We start from the raw sequence: 19,951 nt of genomic DNA on the forward strand, positions 1-19,951 counted from the left end.
CAGACTGCCTGGCGGACGCGCCGCGCAGGCGCCGTGGCCATTTCCGGGATCTGTCAGCCGCTCCCTCTGGGCCCCGGTCCTCCGCCCGCGCCCGCCGGAGCCTGTTCGCGTCGACTGACCAGAGTCCGCGAATTCTCCGCTCCGAGCCGGTCCGGACTGCCCCTATCCCAGGTAAGGGACAGCAGGGCGAGCTTCTGGCCCTGTTGGCCTCCGGTGGCCCGGCCACTCCCCAGACGTTCTTGAACCCGCGGGGGCGGTGAGGCGGGGGCTTAGGCCGCGGGGCCCACAGGCTGAGGGGCGGGCCGGGTCTCCTGGCCCGGCCTCCGGAGGGGGCGGGGGATCCCGGTTCTCGGTGAGGCCGGCCGAACCCGTGGGGTCTCCACCCTTGGCTTCTCTCTAGGTTCTCCAGCTCCAGACCTCTTCCAGGGCCAGAATTAGCGGCTCCTTCTCCTGTGCTTCCGTAACCCTATTTGCACCCCTATTATGGGCATTTATCACAATCTGTAAAATTGTAGTGAATGAAATCATCCTCCCCTAGTCGAACGTCACGACGGACCATTCCTTTCTTTAGCGTCTAGAATAGGTACTGCACCACGCGGTGAGCGACCCTGGAATGTTCGGCTCCGTTCTAGGGCCGCCGTCAATCTTTCAGTTCGGGGGGGCCCTCCCGAGCTCGAGAAAAAGACCTTCCCCCGAGTTCTTTTAAGAGTCCCCCGCCCGAGTGCCTCATCTTAAGTCCGTAGTGCAGACTCGCTCCTCCCGCTGGCTCCGTGGAACCTTTTATACCAAAATTCCGATCCCGGCACCACCCCTTTTCGTTGGGGGACCCTGGGAAGATTGCTTCTTTGAGTCTGCGTTTCCTCACCTACAGTAGGAAGGTTCTTAGAGTTTTCTTTGAGGATCAAGTAACTTTATTTGCATTAATTGCCTAGACTAGTTCCTGGCCCAGAGTGTAGGCGCTCAGTAAATATTAGCTGTTGCGAGTGTCCTGGGCATTCTGTGCATACCTATCTTCCCTTCCTTTGCTACCCTCCTCTCCCCGCAGACTTGAGGACCAGAAAAGTGTCTGATTTATTTATGTCATATTCTGGCCCTGTCCGTGTACTTACTACACTGCTGGGAACATGGTAGGCATGGCAATAAATTGTGGCTTAGAATCCTTGATTATAAAGCTATCTGTTGTCATACTGCAGCTTTAGAACGTGAAGGAAATGCTAACCTACTTTTATCTGCTTCGATGCATTGTCTAAATTAACTACGTTATCCTAGTTCCACTCCCCCCCCCCTCCCCTTTTTAAATCAGTTTCATCTCACCTTTTGTTTTCTGGTGGGTCCTGGGTTTTCAGGTATCTAAGAAAAAAGGAGAGGCTATCAGTCTGGAAGGTGTTTTTACCGTGCTAGGGGGTGGGGGTAACTGGCTGCTTCCTACTACAGAGTATTCAGAGAGCTTCCAAGGTTAATTCATCTACTTATTATAATGAAAGGAGGGGAGTATCTTGGAAAAATAAAACACTTGCTTGGAGGAAGAGTGGCAGTATTTGGATCTAGAATCCTGTGCTGAAACAAATTCTCCATGGGGAAGTTTAAAATGATCTGCTGGTGAGGCTGGTGCCTGGCATTGAAACCTCATCTCTGAACCTTGTGGAGGGTGTGGTGATCTTTGTGGAGTACCTGGTATCGCTGGGTTGGGTAATGAGAGCAATTAGAAACTGGATGAATCACAGTGTTAAAAACTTGACTCTAAGCCGGCAACTGAAATTTTCACTGTATAAGTACTTTCAGGCTTCAGGGCCAAGAATTCAAAATGTATAGACATTTCCAAGTTCAGAGGATACTAACCAGTGTGTACTTCTCGAGGTGGAGAGAGCTAACTTAGCATCTATTTTGGGCTAGGCTTTTTACTACACGTTTTCATATGTTATCTAATTTATCCTCATACCAACAGCCTTGGGATGTCAGTGATAACGTCAATTTTACATATGAAGAAAAATTTAGATTTAGGGATGTTAAAGTGACCTGCCCACGGTCTCATAGCTAGTATGTGCCCAAGCCCAGGTTCAAACCCGGGTCCCCTTGGACCTGGCAACCAAACGTTAGGATGACTTTGTACTCAAAGCGATAGATAAAGAAAGGAGGTGTGTTGTAGGGGAGTGCCTGGAATTATGCTATGAATTGTTATAAATAGTTGTTTCTCTCAGTGCTGTATAATAAAAGCTTTTCAATAGAAGCATGTTAAATTTAACATCGCCACCTTTTTTTGTTCTTAGGTTTTCAGGTCTCACTTAAATGTTAATAACAGTTTAGAATTAGAATCATCAGCCTATGACAGAAGGTATCTTTATCTTGGTACAAAATTCAAGCTATTGGGGCGCCTGGGTGGCTCAGTCGGTTGGGCGTCCGACTTCGGCTCAGGTCATGGTCTCGTGGTCTGTGAGTTCGAGCCCCGCATCGGGCTTTGGGCTGACAGCTCAGAGCCTGGAGCCTGTTTCGGATTCTGTGTCTCCCTCTTTCTCTGACCCTCCCCTGCTCATGCTCTGTCTCTCTCTGTCTCAAAAATAAATAAATGTTAAAAAAAAAAATTTTTTTTTTTAAAAACAAAATTCAAGCTATTATTCTCCTGCATTCACTAATTTTGATGAATACAAACTGTTTCCTGGGTGTCTTATAAATGTAACAAGAGTATTGTCTTACCCTACAGACTTAAATTACCCACATGATTATAACTGAAGTATGTCCAAATATGGAACTTGAATGATATGACAAATTTAGAAATGTGATTTTAGAAGTAATTATGTTGTTATGTAAATGTTTACCTCTTTTTGCTACTTTGCTTAAAAAACTGAGTTGAGAGGCACCTGGCTGGCTCAGTCAGTGCAGCATGCAACGCTTGATCTCGGGGTTTTAAGTTCGAGCCCCACATTGGGTGAGTTGAAGAATGAGAGTCTTTGCAGCTGTTCTTTTTTTAACTATACATGAAATATGTGATTTTAATGCATGTAGATATTCACATTGAATTATTATTTGTAGGCCAATTTTGTTTAACAAACAAGCCTATAAAATATGCCCTTTGAACTAAATTGTTTTTAATTAAGGAGATATTTGTGACATGATATGTTATTGTGAGTAACTATGAGTTAAACCTGTGGTGATGGGTAAGCATCTGATACCAGAATAGAGAGAGAGAACCATGCGGTGAGCATCTGGAAGTTTATGTTTTAAAAAACACATTAAGCAGCCTCATATGAATTCATCTAAAACATTTTTAATTTCCAGTTAGAGGCTTTTTCTTTATTTGTGATTTGCAGTTTGCTTTCTAGGACATGTAAGAGTAAAGTCAGTGACCTAAATATCTTCACTTTAGAATAGAATGTGAAACACTGACATTTCTCTGCCAGTTCAAGATATCAGATGTTTTATTTAAGGGTGTGTTTAATCTGTTTTTGACCTTTGGATTCCTTTACAACAATTAACAGACATTTTTTCTGCTTTCCACTGAGATTGATTTCTGCTTTGTCTGCTGAACTTTCATTCTTCACTTCCTAACCTTCTGCTTTCCTTTCCATTCATTTCCTATTTGCATCAGAATTCTTACATTTTAGCCTCCACCCTAGGTGATCAGACTTGTACAGAAGTGTATTGAAACTTCAGAGTGTTGTGTGAGTACTTCTTAGAAGTGATAAAGGGGAGAAGGATCTGGCTGCTTTAAAAAAAAAAAAAAATCTCCTATTTCAGATAATGGTTGCCTCTTTGGTGGATCTAGATTTGGGTGTCTATGAAGTAGAGAATTTTATTTGATTTTTAACTTAATGATGTGTCACACAGATTCCTGCTTTTCATTTTCAGTAAAAAAGCAGTGTGACAAATACCTGTGTAATACACCCTTTGTGTAGATTCACCAGTTGTTAACATTTTGCCACGTTTGCTCTTTATATATCTACTTGTTGTCCTGAGCCATTGAAAGTAAATCACAGAAGACATTGTGACACTTCATCCCCAAATACTTCATTCTTTATCTCCTAAGAGTTGGAACACGCTCCTAATGGCAGTTATCATAGTTAAGAAATTGGAAATAACTGCATATTGTTATGTAACATAGAATAATATTCATGTTTTCCTTATTGGACTAAATATGTCTTTTATGGCTGTTTTAAAAATATAGATTACAGTCGGGGCACCTGAGTGGCTCAGTCGGTTAAGTGACGACTCTTGATTTTGGCTCAGGTCATGATCTCCTGGTTCGTGAGTTCTAGCACTGCGTGGAGCTCCTGCTGACAGTGCGGAGGACTCCTGCTTGGGATTCACTGTCTCCCTCTCTCTCTGCGCCTTCCCCACACGGTCTTTGTCTCTCTCAAAATAAATAAATAAACTTAAATATGTATGTAGATTATAATCAAGTTTCATTTGCCGAGTTTGATTTTCATAGCTCTTTTAATCCAGAACAGCCTGCTTCACACCCATTGCCTTTTATGAATAGTCCAGGCCAGTTGTTTTCTAGGATGGCACATATTCTGGTTTGAACTGTTTATTCTCCCTTTGTGCTACTTAACTAATTCCACTCCCCTTTATTTCCTGTAAACTGGAAAGTAGGTCTGGATCTTGATTTGATTTAGAGTAAATATATTTGGCATAAATACTTGATAGGTAGGCTTGGCCATATTAGCAGGTTTCCCCAGGATAGTCCTGTGACCTATTGTCACAGCACTAATAAATAATACCCCTTTTTACTTTTGCTTTCTTGAAAGTATTCTGATCTAGATGATAAATTAAATGGTCACTATTTGTAAGTGGTGATGTGCACTTCACGTCACCTCCTGTCAGGAAGCCCATCATGTGAGATTGTTCCACTCTTCATGATACTGCATTTGATCCCTTGGTTAAGATAGTGATTGCCAGATTTTTTTAAAATTTTTTTTCATGTTTTTATTTATTTTTGAAGGAGAGAGACACAGAGCGTGAACGGGGGAAGAGCAGATTGAGAGGGAGACATAAAATTTGAAGCAGGCTCCAGGCTCTAAGCTGTCAGCACAGAGCCTGATGCGGGGCTCGAACTCGCGAACTGTGAGATTGTGACCTGAGCGGAAGTCGGACGCTTAACCGACTGAGCCACCCAGGTGCCCCAATTACCAGATTTTTTTTTATTGTTAAGGCATGTTTTTCTCTTAAAAATTAGTAAGTATTCTGTGGGATGGTAATTTGAGACTGTGTGAATATCCTGTTCCCCAACAATTTTTAACTCGTGGTTTTAGAGTCCCTTGATGACCCTTGACAGAATAAAGTATACATTGGTGGTTACAGTATTTGTTGTATTTAAATGATTAAGTTTTGACATTGAGATTGCTTCTTTTCTAATGGGACAATAATGTTTTATTTATCCTCAAATATTTTGGGATCCCCCGACAACTGAAATATGTATTGCCTGCCATTTTAAATGCTTTTTTCTGTTGCTTATTACAGCTTCCTATCCTTTGAAAACACTAAGAATAATGTCCCTGCATCAGTTTTTACTAGAGCCAATCACCTGCCATGCCTGGAATAGGGATCGTACCCGTAAGTATGCTATTAACTTTACTCCTTTATTTTGGTGCCTTTAATATTTTTATATGTAGGCACTTTTTTAGGGATCACATATTTCAGTGTCACATGTGAAAAGGGCATGACCATAGATTCAGAAGGAAACTAGGTCAGTCATTTGGTTTATATAGAGAGAAACTGAGGTCCAGAGTGTTGGAAGGACTTTCCAGCGGTTAATGTCAGAGCCATTGCTAGCATCCAAGCCTTCTGGCTCCTTGTCCAGTACCAGCTGGAGGATGGTTTATATCTGAGGCCCTAAGAACCCAGTGTCTGGAATGGTTGTGTAATATCACCACACTCATCCAATATTTAGTCCAAATACTAGGACCTAAATAAAAGCTATTACAGAAACATATAGTTTACTCCTGATGTACTAAGAGTGGTATTAGCTAGTATTTACCATATTATTTGTAATAAACTTGAGTTTCTAGTTTTCTAGCTGTAACCAACTAGAAAGGGATGGAGAACCCTCTTAGAAGTAGGGACACTACAGCAAGCGAAGTGACAGTATGAAAGAGGCAAAAAAAAAAAAAAAAAAAATCCCTAAAAACAGAGACAAGTATAGTAGTGTGCCCATGAATTTTTTTTTAATTTATTTATTTATTTTGAGAGAGAGAGAGCGTGCGCACACACAAGCCAGGAAGGGGCAGAGAGAGAGGGAGACAAAATCCCAAGCAGGCCCTGCACCATCAGCGCAGAGCCTGATGTGGGGCTTGAACCCACAAATTGTGAGATCATGACCTGAGTCGAGATCAAGAGTTGGGTGCTTAGCCAACTGTGCCACCCAGGCACCCCTTCATGAGTTATTTTTAAATTAAGTTATATTCTGTAGCTACCTTTTTTTAAATAAAGCTTTATTGAAATATAATTCATATTCATAAAATTCACCCTTTTTAAGGGATCGGGTCAGTGGTTTTTAGTACTGTATTCATAGAGTTATGTAATAATACCACTATCTAGTTTCACAATATTTTCTGTCACTCCAAAGAGAAACTCTATACCCATTAACAGTTACTCCCAGTTCTCCTCAAAACTTACAGTCTTAACAACTACTGATCCACTCTGTCTCCATAGATTTGCATATTCTGGACGTGTTGTATGGGTGGAATCCTATAACAGGAGGCTTTTTGCATGTAGCTTCTTTCACTGACCATAATGTTTTCAAGGTTTATCCATGTTGTACCAAGTAGGAGTACTTCATTCCTTTTTATGGCTGAATAATATTGTATAGACCTGTAGTTTATTCATCAGTTGGTGGACATTTTAGTTGTTTCCACTTTTTCGCTATTTGAATAATGCTGCTATGAACATTCACTTACCAGTTTTTATGTGGACATGTTTTCTTTAAAACTTTTTTTTAATGTTTTCATTTTTGAGAGAGACGGAATGGGGGAGGGTCAGAGAGAGAGGGAGACACAGAATCTGAAGCAGGCTCCAGGCTCTGAGCTAACAGCACAGAGCCTGATGTAGGGCTCGACCCCACAAACTGCGAGATCATGACCTGAGCCAAAGTTGGACACTCAGCCAACCGAGCCACCCAGGTGCCCCTGTGGACTTATGTTTTCAATTCCCTTGAGGGTATACCTAGGAGCTGAATTTCTGGGTCGTATATGGTAACTGTGTTGAGCATTTTGGGAAGTTGCCAGACTGTTTTCCAAAGTGGCCACACCATTTTACATTCTCACTAGTAGATGAAGGTTCCAGTTTCTCTGCATCCTTGTCAAGACTTGTTATTGTCTTGTCTTTTTCATTATGGCCCTGTTCCCACTATATCCTAGTAGGTATAAAGTAGTATCTTACTGTAGTTTAGATTTGCATTTCCCTGATGACTAATGATGTTGAGCATCTTTTCACATGCTATTGACTATTTATGTATCTTCTTTGGAGAAATGTTCAGATCCTTTGACTGTTTTTCAAATTGGGTTATTGGCCTTTTTATTATTGAGTTGTAAGAGTTCTTTGTATACTCTTGATACAAGTCCCATATGAGATACTTCACAAATATCTCCCATTCTGTGGGTTGTCTTTTCTCTTTCTTGATTCCTTTGAAGCACCAAAGTTTTTAATTCTGAAAAAGTCCAAATTATCTCATTTTTCTTTCGTTGCGTATGCATTTGCTGTTGTATTTAAGAAACCAGTTAATTCAAAGTCACAAAAATGTATGTTTCCTTTTTAGAGTCATAGCTTTAGTTCTTATATTTACATCTTGCATTCATTTCGAGCTAATTTTTGTATAAGGCATGAAATAGGGGCCCAACTTCATCTTTTGCCTGTGGATATCCAGTTGTCCCAACACCATTTGTTGAAGACTGTCCTCTCCCTGCTGATTTGTCTTGGTACCTTTGTCGATAATCAGTTGACTGTAAATGTGAAGGTTTATTGGGCTCTCAGTTCTGTTTCATTGATCTTTATGTTTATCCTAATGTCAAGGACACTGTCTTGATTACTGTAGCTTTATAGTAAGTTTTGAAATTGGTAAGTGTGAGTTCCAACTTTGTACTTCTTTCTCAAGATTCTTTTCGCTCTTCTAGTCCCATGCATTTCTGTATGAATTTGAGGATCAGCTTATTAATTTCTGTAAAGAAGGCAGCTGAGATTTTGATAGGGACTACTTTCAATCACTCAAAATAAATAAATATTAAGAAAAAAATTTAAAAAAAAATTTTTTTTAATTCAATCTGTAACATGATACGATGGTGAATCTAGAGCTTCTGGTTTGTGATCATCTCACAGATCTTTATAGTTGAGTTTCCTGTGTCTTCTGTCTCCCCTTTCCCATGTAAAAATGGGTTTTTGGAGTCTTTCCAGTTACTTTTATTTTTTTTTAAAGAGTTTTTTTTAAAGTTTATTTATTTTTGAGAGAGAGAAAGCACAACTTGGGGAGGGGCAGAGACAGAGGAAAGAAGTGAGAATCCCAGGCAGGCTCTGCACTGCCAGGGCAGAGCCCGATGCTGGGCTCGAACCCATGAACTGTGAGATCATGACCTGAGCTGAAGTCAAGACATTTAACCAACTGAGCCACCCAGGTGCCCCTCCAGTTATTTTTAATAGAAACTTATGATTGTCCTCAAGGCACCTGGGTGGCTCAGTCGGTTAAGCATCCAACTCTTGATTTTGGCTCAGGTCGAGTTCAAGCCCCACATTGGGCTCTGTGCTGACAGTGCAGAGCCTGCTTGTAATTCTTTCTCCGCCTCTCTCTCTGCCCCTACCCCACTCGTTCTCTCTCTCTCTCTCTCCCTCCCTCCCTCTCTCAAAATGAACATTTTAAAAAAAGAAAGTTATGATTGTCCTTATTTAAACTACTTGATAAACTTAAAGTCAAACTTCACTTATTGTAGTTTGAAATTTGTAATGTTTTTCAGATTTAGATTTGACTTTTGAAATCCCTGTGAGCATCTTAGAAATTTAGGGAAATACATATAATCGGTTTCTAGAAAGTACTTGAAGTCTTAGGATTTTAGAGCTAGGTATTTATCTGGTTCCACAGTTTCATCTGTAAAACAGATACACCTTTCCTAAGGAGGGAAGGAAAGGTAATATAATAGAAGCGGGAACTAGTAAATAATTGATCTAAAGTTTGAGTCATAGATCCTGATTTTAATTTTGAGAAATTAGTGTTTTGGGTTTTGTTTTTAGTGAATGAACTAGAAAGGGGGAAAAAATCAATATAAGTTCAAAAGTAATCTGTCATAAATATTATATTCTTTATATTTCAGATTGGTCCAAGAGATTTCTCTTGAAAATAGAATTTTATTTTGTGATTCATATTGGCTTTATTGTAAAGGAAGGCTTTGATGTATTTTATGAGCAGAGTCAAGTTTTTTTGATAAACTGATGTTTCCAACCTGGGTTCATGATAGCAGTGAGAACCTAGGAACCATTTTCAGTGTTTTGGAAATTCTAACAGAAAGTAAATATTTATTGCTAATAATGGTGGACAAGTGAACTAAAATATCAAATATCTTTACTGTGGGCTAATATTATATCAGCCAAGTATGATAACATTGTTCTTACTGGTTAGAATCTTTACTTAACAGTTGTAGATATCTCTGATAAAATGAATTTTTAAATTTAGTTTTTCTACAAAACATTTTTTTTAATATTTATTTTTGAGGGAGAGAACACGAGTAGGGGAGGGGCAGAGAGAGAGGGAGACACAGAATCTGAAGCAGTCTCCAGGCTCTGAGCTGTCAGCACAGAGCCTGACGGGGGTGGGGCTCGAACTCACCGTGAGATCATGACCTGAGCTGAAATCAGATGCTTAACTGACTGAGCCACCCAGGCATTCCTCTACAAAACATTTTAAAATATGGGATCCAAGTAGAGGTAGAAATAATAAAAGGAATTTTTCAGGGGTGAATATTAGGAAACTTTTTTTTTTTTTTTTTTTAGAGAGAGGGCGCAAGTGAGTGAGGGGCCCCGGGGGCGGGGTGGGGTGGGGGGTTCAGAAGCAAGGCTTACCCAAAGCGGGGCTTGAGCTTACCCAAAGCAGAGCTGGCTTAGTTGGTGGATCATGTGACTTTTGATCTTGCAGTTGGGAGTTTAGCCCTATGTTGGGTGTAGAGATTACTTAAAAAAAATAAAAATCTTAAAAAAAAAAAAAAAAAAAGCCAAGTGTAACATACCTCTTTTTTGGTCACAATTTCAAGGTAACTCTTGACTTTTTTCCTCCAGAGATTGCTCTTAGCCCCAACAATCACGAAGTCCACATCTATAAGAAGAACGGGAGCCAGTGGGTGAAGGCTCATGAACTCAAGGAGCACAATGGACACATCACAGGTAAAGGGAGACATCTGTGAGCTTAGTGTGAGACTTGCAAATTGAGTGCTTTTACATTTAAATTTTTTTTTAATGTTTATTTAATTTTTGAGAGAGAGCAAGAGACAGAGTGCAAGCTGGGGAGGGGCAGAGTGGGAGACACAATCTGAAGCAGGTGCCAGGCTCTAAGCTGTCAGCACAGAGCCCAACGTGGGGCTCGAACTGACAAACCCGACCTGAGCCGAAGTCAGACGCTCAACCAACTGAGCCACCCAGGCATCTCTAGTGCTTTTCCATTTAAATGAAGAGCCTGATAAAGTAAGTCTACCATAGTATTTAAAGCTGTGCAACATTTATGGAATTTTCTTTAGAAAACTTGAGAAAACATCATAATAATGGTATCCGTTTTTAAGTGCTTCTTTTAGCCCAGCTGGTTCACAGCACTCTACTAGTGTTAGGGAAAACACTGATCCTTCTCTGAGGACTGAAGAGCTTAGATTAGGTGATGAAATGTGAAAGGAAAACTAGATGGCCCGTCAGCAGAAAACATAAGCCACACTGTGTCCCCAAGTGCTGAGGGGCCGCAGTGTCTTCCGGAAGCTTTCTGTATGTTGTTTGTGGTGGGGAGGAAGACCTTCCAAAATACTGAAAAGGACAAAGAGCAACATAACACCCACATTGCCCCCGCTTAGAATTAACAACTATGTCTCTTTTTTCCTGGGCCAGAAAACTGAGGAGACAAAGGTTTAATAATCAGGAGTGGCATTCAAGATAATGGTACAGTCCCCTTTCATCTGCCAGTCCTATCCTATTCCCATTCCCCAGAAGCAGTCCGTAATTCGGTATGACATTGTCCCAGTTCATTTTTAATACTTTTACATACATAGACACATATTTGTAAGCAATACAAATTTAGTACTATTGGCTAGTATTTTCAATGCTACACAAATGGCATCATGTTGCACATCTCCTGCAGCTTGCTTTTGCATCTCACGTCGTTCCTGATCTCTGTGTTCATCAAGTTTATTCCTTTTAACTGCTATTTAACATTTCATACCTCATTTATTTACTCTTCTCTCCACTGAAGGACATTTAGGTTGTTTCCAGTTTTCCTTATATTAAAGTGCTAAATCGAGCAGCCCTGTGCAGATCTCTTTGTACACACGTGAATGTTTATGGAAGACGCGTACATCCTCACCTTTGCTAGGCTGGTCATAGTGCCTTCACCCCCACAGCCCTATAGGGGAGTGCTTACTCTCCTGCATCCCACACATACTGGATATGGTCAGGCTGTCTGATGAGTGAAAGGGTGGTGTCTCTAGAAGTTACATTTCCCTGATTGATGGAAAGGTTGAGCATATTTTCAGAAGTTTGTTAGCCATCTGGGTTTACTTCTCATACTTTACCGTCCATTACTCCTGACCATTTTTTCATTGAGTTTTTATCTTTTTCTTGTGGGTTTGTAGAAGACTGAATCTTAAAGCATTGCCTCTGAGGCAGATTCCTGGATGTACGTTAGTTTTCATCTTTGACAAAAACTATTGATGAATAGATGGCTAATGGTGGCAAGCAGGGCAGTGCAGAGTTTCATTAAGGAACTGTCAAATAAGGAAGGAAAAAGAGTAAGAGAGAAAAATGGAGAATTTCTATAATGGTTTTCAGAATTCAGTGAACCAAAACCTGATATCATATTTCAAGAGCATGAATTGCTTTGTTATGAAGTGATACCTGGCCATTTTTATTTATTTATTTTTTAAATTTAATGTTTTGATTTATTATTTTTTTATATAAAAAATTTTTTTTAATGTTTATTTATTTTTGAGACAGAGAGAGACACAGCATGAGCAGGGAAGGGGAAGAGAGAGAGGGAGACACAGAATGTGAAGCAGGCTCCAGGCTCTGAGCCGTCAGCACAGAGCCCGACGCGGGGTTCGAACTCACGAACTGTGAGATCATGACCTGAGCCGAAGTTGGACGCTTAACCGACTGAGCCACCCAGGCGCCCCAGTTTTGATTTATTTTTGAGAGAGCATGAGTCAGGGAGGGGCAGAGTGAGAGGGAGACACAGAATCCGAAGCAGACTCCAGGCTCCGACCTGTCAGCACATAGCCTGACGTGGGGCTCAAACCCACGAACTGTGAGATCATGACCTGGGCCGAAGTCAGGTGCTTAACCGACTGAGCCACCCAGACACCCCGATATCTGGCTATTTTTAAAAGAACGTACTCACTTACTGTTATGTTCAGAAACAACTCTTGTTCCTTGACCTTTACTCCTATAATTTTTTCTTTATCTATTTTCTGGCTGAGTTGATTCAACCTCTTGCTTTGAACACTTTGGTCAAGCACACCAAAACTTAATCTCCATAACCTTTCAATTACAAATTTCTCACTGAAGTCTTAGATTTTCCTTCTCCTCTCAATGACATTTACTTTTTAAGTGGGCAGCAAAGCGACTGATAGTGATTTTTTTTTTTTCTAATCATGACCCTGGAATTTTGCCTCTAATCTTCCAACATACTGACTGGCTTGAAGATACCCTCTCCCCAGAGAGAAATAGCGTGTTTTGACCTGCACCCTTTATATTCTTTTCCCAGCAAAAACTCGTGACCATCCCTTCTTGCTTTTAAGTGATTTGTATATGGTGCTAGTGAGCAGCAGGGGCCAACTGACTGGACTACTGAACCAGCACAAAAGACATAATGTGTAATTTCTATTTTTGTTGCTGTTGCTTTCCCATGACCTTATTTCTATTAGGTTTGGCCTATTTTCTTTCTTTAAGTCCCTTTGCCAGTGGCATTATTATGGCCTAAAAATAAGAACATTCATACTTTAAATTGGAATTTGATCATTGGGAAGTACATTTAAGTGAGAAAGGGCTAAGGTGAAAGGCCAAAGAAATAGCCAAAAAAGTGAAATATTTAGTTATTTTCTTTTTCTCCCCTGCTTCTTTTGGAATCCTTTGAACTTGGGCCTGTTTTCATCCAAATGCTCAGATGACCTCTTTTTTTAGATCTTAAAAAACTGTTGTTGGAAAAATCTAAGTATAACTCTGTGGCAAGAGACCAGGGATCAAGCATAGTTTCTCAGAAAGATAGTAACTACAGGAAAAAAAAAAAAATCTCCTGAGCTTTCTAGAAGGAAAAAGACCAGTCAGTACTACAGAGAAAAAGAATATGGTTAACATCAAAGCCAATACCACAGTAGTGGAATTTGTTTCTTTGAGTTTTTTCTTTTTTAACGTTTATTTTTGAGAGTGTGTGCATGCGTTCTTGGGAGCAAGAGAGGGGCAGAGAAAAAGAGGGAAAGAGAGAATCCCAAGCAGATTTTGCCCTGTCAACGCAGAGCCCGACGTGGGGCTCCAACTCACAAAATGTGAGATCATGACCTGAGCTGAAATCAAGAGTCGGATGCTTAACTGACTGAGCCACTCAGGTGCCCCTGTTGATTCTTTTTTTTTTTCTTAAAGTACCTCATGCTTAAGCACCTCAAGAGTTCTTATAAAACATGAATGTGTTTAATTAGAGTGGTGATCACATGGAATAAGGAGTGAAATTTTAGATTGTCAAATCATCACAAAATCCCGGAGTTTTCTCACTATAAGGCAGTATTCTGGATGTTAGAGGATGTATTTATTTTCTGTTGCTGTGTAACAAATACTACAAACGTAGCAGCTTAACCAAAACACATATATTATCTAATAGTTTTCGTGGGTCAAGAGTCTGGGCATGGTTTATCTGGGACCCCTGCTTAGGGTCTCACAAGTTGTAATTAAGGTGTCAGCCAAGGATGAGTTCTCATCAGAGCCTCGACCAGGGAAGGATCCACTTCCAAGCTCCTTCAGATTGTTGGTGGTAGAATTCATGTCCTTGCAGCTGTAAGATTCATGACAGCTGCCACACCCTTATGTAATCTTGTCCACAAATGTACATCTTATCACCTTTGTGGCATTCCATTGATTAGAAGCAAGTCATGGGTCCTGCGCACACCTCAAGGGAGGGGACTTCCATAGGTCTGTGGTCTGCCCACCACAGTAGTTTCAGAGATTTGCTTCCTGTTGTCAGGAAGCTTATAATCAAGTTTAGAAAAGACATTCGGGGCGCCTGGGTGGCTCAGTCAGTGAAGTGTTACACTTCGGCTCAAGTCGTGATCTTGCTGTTCATGAGTTCGAGCCCCATATCGGACTTTGTGCTGTCAGCTCAGGGCCTGGAGCCTGCTTTGGATTCGGTCTCCCTATCTCTCTGCCCCTCCCCCACTCATGCTCTGTCCCTCTCAAAAATAAATAAATAAGCTTTCTAAAAAAAAAAAAAGTAAGCAAGACATTCATAAAAATAACTATTTTGCATCACACTTTGAGGAGTTTATCATAGATCATTTTAACCAGAACAAAAAGGTATGTTCCTGAATGTTTAGTCCAGTGTTATCTGTTAATAAATGGTTGGAAACTAACAAAACATTCAACATTGGGATGTTTGGGAAATTATTATGATAAGAGCAATGTTCTGAAATAATGTGTAAACCAGTACTAATTTATAAAAAGCAGAAAAAATGTTTGCCATAATGTTAATACCATTTTGGGGGAGAAATGTGTATGGACATAAGAATGGGCTTTATTGACTTCCTGCATGTCTCTTTGTGGTGTTTGTTTTATAGTAATGTGAGTATTACCTTTGTAATTAAAAGTGAAATTTTAACTCTAATAAGGTTGCAAGACGATCCTATAATAAATAGATTTATAGTCAAAATACACATCACTTAGAATACACTCCCCCACATCTTTTTCCCCTCAGTGGTGCAAATAATTGAGCAGACTATTCCTATAGGTGAATGAATGAATGAACTAACTCTTCATACAACTGAAATCACTGTGAGTTATGACCAATGGACACTTTGGTTTGTAGTCATCTTACTTTTTTCCATATACCTGTTAAGAATGTTAATGATTAATTTTTAGAGAGATACCTATAATAATTAGTAATATTTCCTTCATTTCCAATAATACCTTCAATGTGGAATGATATTTATAGGAAATAACCTCATCAAGGTACTATAAAATGATTGAGTCATAGCAGATTTTACTCTTGGTATATAACAAACTGATCTTGACTTTGGGATCCTTCACAGACCCACCAATTAAGTAAAGGTTTGGTCAGATATGAAAAATAAACCTTATGTTCAGATACATATGTAGACCTCTTTCTAATTTAGATGCAGAGATACTCAAGGACTCTCTCCAGAACTTGTATCATTTAGGTTAGTTTAAATGACAGTGACCCTCAGAAGAATGTATAATGAATCACAATTTATATTTTCCCTCTACTGAAGATTATTTTAATTTGCTCTGATGTTGTTTTATTTAGATGTGGCAGACTTTCAGTTAATGTCATGGAGTGAGGTCTGTTAATGAATGAATAATGGTACTTTAAACACCCCTCCCCCCCCACCAAATATCTAATAACGAGGTAAGAAAAAGATCTTCAGGGCTTCCACCTGTGAACAGGTGGAAGAATGCTGCTGCTTAGTTTTTTACCCCCCACAGTTCTGAAACAGCTCTGTTCTCCCTGGCCTTGTAGAGGATCCTGAGTTGCAGAACTTTGCCGAGAAACCTTGCCTTTGAGTGTGAGGTGACAATCAGGACCATAGATGGGGGAAGGACGGGGCTGGGGAGGAAGATACCAGGCCCCCGTGTAGCCCTGCCGTGGCAGTGCCCCCCCTGGCTGTCTCATGGCTTTTATCATGGGCCAGACAAAGCAGATGACACCACGCCTCACTTGCAGGTATCGACTGGGCTCCCAAGAGCGACCGCATCGTCACTTGCGGGGCAGACCGCAATGCCTATGTCTGGAGTCAGAAAGATGGTGTCTGGAAGCCAACCCTGGTGATCCTGAGAATTAATCGTGCAGCAACTTTTGTCAAGTGGTCCCCGCTAGAGAACAAATTTGCTGTGGGAAGTGGAGCACGACTCATTTCTGTTTGTTACTTTGAGTCTGAAAATGACTGGTGAGCAACAGCTGAGTATTTTTTATTTCTGTCTGTGGAATTACACCTGTGGACCACCTGTGTTCTTGGTGACTTCATGAGTCCCTGGGTGAAGGCTTACCTATAACTTCAGTGTTTCCTCATCTGGAGATTTTTTTTTTCCTCTGAAAATCTCCATTTCCTCTGAAGATTTTTCCTTCTTGTGTGCACATTGGGTCAAATCTCACATCTTTCTCATATTGATAGAGACCTGTGGCCCTATGTTCTGAAATCATAACTAGTATGTACTGTAAGATGCTGCTCTCCTCATTCTGTGCTGTCCAAACTGTTTTCTTACTCTGACAGGGAAATCATAAACTTGAGAGATTCCCATGACCTGAGGAATGATTTTTTTAGATACAAAATATCTATGATTCCTACAGATGACAGTGCTCTCCTTTTTTTTTTTTTTTTTTTTTTTTTTTTTTTTTTTTTAATTTATTTGCTAACCGGAGTGCCTGGGTGGCTCAGTCGGTTAAGCATCCGACTTCAGCTCACGTCATGATCTCACAGCTCCTGGGTTCAAGCCCTGCGTTGGGCTCTGTGCTGACAGCTCGGAGCCTGGAGCCTGCTTCTGATTCTGTGGGTGTCTCTCTCTCTGCCCCTTCCCTGCTTGTGCTCTGTCTCTCTCTGTCTCAAAAATAAATGCTAAGAATTTTTTTTTTAAATTTATTTGCTAACCAAATCTGTGTCTTCATATAATATTTTACTCATTTGAGCTGTTGAAGTAAAAATTGACCAGAATCTTGGAACTGTGATCACCTTGTTAAACTTTTTGTATAAATTACTTACAGCTGAGCCACTCAAAATACAGAGATTGGTTTTATGGCTAAGTAACTTATTTTACCTATTCCTTCCCACTTACTTTAATAAGAAAACAACTCTGCTCTATCTGGCATGCACTCAGAAAGGGTGGTAAGTAGCCTTCAACATGGAATTGTCATTTAGTACGAATCTGGCAGTGTTTGTATTTGCACTAAAAATAGCAGAGTATACATTACTCTTTGTGTTAGCATTACTGTTTGCTTTCTACTGAAACAGTGAAAGGAATGGATTATATTAATGTTTTGTAATTGAGTGAAATCTCAGAAATTTTGATTCTTTGAAAAGAAAGTCTGTAAATTTGCAACGATTCAGTTAGGAATTCAAGACTTGCATTTTTCTTTCAAGCACATGTAAAAATAAGTCTAACAAAACGTTGCCTGGCAAAAATCATTTAGAAGACTCACTGTAATGAATAGATAAGAAAAATTTTCCTTCCTAGGTAACCTTCAGTCTCAGAGATTGCTCACATTTTTATTCATTGAAAAATAGTTTCGAATATAGGTAAATTGGGCTGTACTGTAGTGCAAGGTATTGTCATTTGAACAAGCTATATGTTCAGAGGCGTTTCTTGGCTATAGAACAACATTTTATTGGAATGATGTGAATATTTTAAAATAATCTCTAAAAGCCTTTAAAATAACTTCATTATAAGCAAGTCAAAATGTCTGTTTTTCAGAATGAAATTTTCTATATAAGTTCCTAAGACAGATTCTATGGAAACATAATTTGGCATTCAAAGATGGGCGTTTGGCTTGATATTCAGTCTCTTAACTCTTACCTTTTTTTTTTTAAGTTTATTTACTTTGAGAGAAAGAGAACACGAGAGCAAGAGGCAGAAAGAGGAGAGAGAGAGCAGCTCAATCAGGCTCTGCTCTGAAAGCACAGAGCCCAGCATAGGGCTGGATCTTACAAACTGTGAGATCATGACCTGAAGCGAAATCAAGAGTCAGATGCTTTTAATTTTTTTTTTTTCATGTTTATTTTTAAAGAGTTGGATGCTTAACCAACTGAACCACACAGGCATCCCCAGTCTTTGAGCTCTTGAACAGCAGAACATGATTGGTTTTTAAGCACCAGTTTAGGGGGAGAAGTTGAATTAGCTAAGCTGGAATAATAACTGATCTCAGTTATAAATATATCTCAGACATAAATCTCAGACATAAATATCCCTGGAGTGGAGCTAGAGAATTAGAACTTCTGAGAGGTTGTGATTTTCTTGGTTGTGATTCCTCTGTGAAAAAGAAAGAATTTGCAGCTTCAGAGGCTTAGAAAAGAAATGAAGTTATTTTACAACCCAGATTTAACCTGAAATGAAATAACAAGTCACTAAATATTTACATAAAAATGTAAGTAATTCAAACTGCAATTTTTATCTGAACGGTTAAGGTCACATATGATCTGAAATTCCACGGAGCCGTATCCAGAGTTAATCCATAAATATAATTACTAACGGGGATCCCATGATAGCCAGGAAGGCTCAGAAGGGGCTGCTGTGATGAGAATGTTGTAAAAGACAGAATCGAAAGGACCATTTACGGCTCTTCTCCCTCTCTCCTTTCTGGTCTCTGGCAGAAGGCCTGGTAGCCACCTGTGTTTCGCCTGACACGCACTTGTAGGTCCTTTGGGAGCTGTTGCTTGATGTGTGGATAAACTGAAATGGATTTTCTCCTTTTGTAGGTGGGTCAGCAAGCACATTAAAAAGCCGATTCGCTCCACAGTCCTCAGCTTGGATTGGCATCCTAACAATGTTTTGCTGGCAGCAGGATCGTGTGATTTCAAATGCAGGTGGGAACAAATGAGAATTGGTAGGCAGAATTGATCTGTTCATTGTTCATCTTTCACATATTTTTTTTATTTATTTTTGAGAGAGAGAGAGAGAGCCCAAGTGGGGTAGGAGCAGAGAGAGAGAGAGAATCCCAAGCAGGTTTTGCACTGTCATTGCAGAGCCCGATGCAGGGCTTGAACTTACGAACCATGAGATCATGACCTGAGCTGAAGTCAGAAACTTAACCAACTGAGCCATCCAGGCGTCCCCATCTTTCACATATTCTTAAGGTTTCTTTGCTTTGTAAAGTACTGTGCTAGGCACTACAAGGGATTCGGAGATGAGTGGAGCTTGTGATCTAGGAAAGCAAGCACCAGAGATGGCCGAGGTAGAGGGAAGTGGACTTGGAGGCGCGGGAGTGGGGAGATGTAAGAGTGGGGCCCGGAAGTTCACCTTAGGCAGAGCATCTGTGTTTGGAGCAGTGATCTAGTGGCCCTCGGACCACAGTATTGTTTCTTGTTTGATAACCCAGGCAGGGACTTGGCAGATTCCAGAGTGAGGCGAAAACGAACAAAACATAGCTGAACAGTGCACTGCTGAGCTATTACTGCACTGTTCCTTTTCAGTTAAAGCTTTTTTATTTGTTGTTCGTGGGAGGCTAGAAGAAACACAGCCACTTTGCTAAGAGCTTTAAGGTCAAACGGTGTAATTTCTTTTTAAAGTTATTCTTTATCAAGAAGGCTTTCTTCCCTTAGAAGAAAAGCAAATAAATGTTACTTCATGTTGACTGGTTGGTTGGTTGGTTGGTTGGTTTTTAAAGATACGTGTGGGAATTTGGCTGTGGAATGGGGGGTACAGGGGTGTCAAGGCACTCTGGAAAAAGATTGGTTCTTAAAAAAAAAAAATTGTTTCTACTTAAGAATCAGTGTAACAGCAAAGATGCATAGACATTCTTAAGGAGAATTCAGAAGTTTTGTTGTCTGTGATATGTTATCCAGTCATTCTAGCTCCCGTA

General features: G+C 40.2%; 1 protein-coding gene across 1 annotated transcript in view; it reads left to right on the forward strand.

Annotated features, from left to right (window-relative positions):
* Nucleotides 1-32: 32 nt before the first annotated feature.
* ARPC1A (actin related protein 2/3 complex subunit 1A) overlaps nt 33-19,951 on the forward strand; it is a 28,902-nt gene continuing 8,983 nt past the window's right edge. Inside the window, exons 1-5 of the mRNA XM_042970960.1 lie at nt 33-171; nt 5,455-5,547; nt 10,246-10,350; nt 16,106-16,328; nt 18,849-18,956. Coding sequence (XP_042826894.1) covers nt 5,484-5,547; nt 10,246-10,350; nt 16,106-16,328; nt 18,849-18,956 — 500 coding nt within the window. The 5' untranslated portion in view covers nt 33-171; nt 5,455-5,483. The remainder of the gene's footprint in view (nt 172-5,454; nt 5,548-10,245; nt 10,351-16,105; nt 16,329-18,848; nt 18,957-19,951) is intronic.

The sequence above is a fragment of the Panthera tigris genome, chromosome E3 (genome assembly GCF_018350195.1).
Source record: "Panthera tigris isolate Pti1 chromosome E3, P.tigris_Pti1_mat1.1, whole genome shotgun sequence".
Lineage (NCBI taxonomy): Eukaryota > Metazoa > Chordata > Mammalia > Carnivora > Felidae > Panthera > Panthera tigris.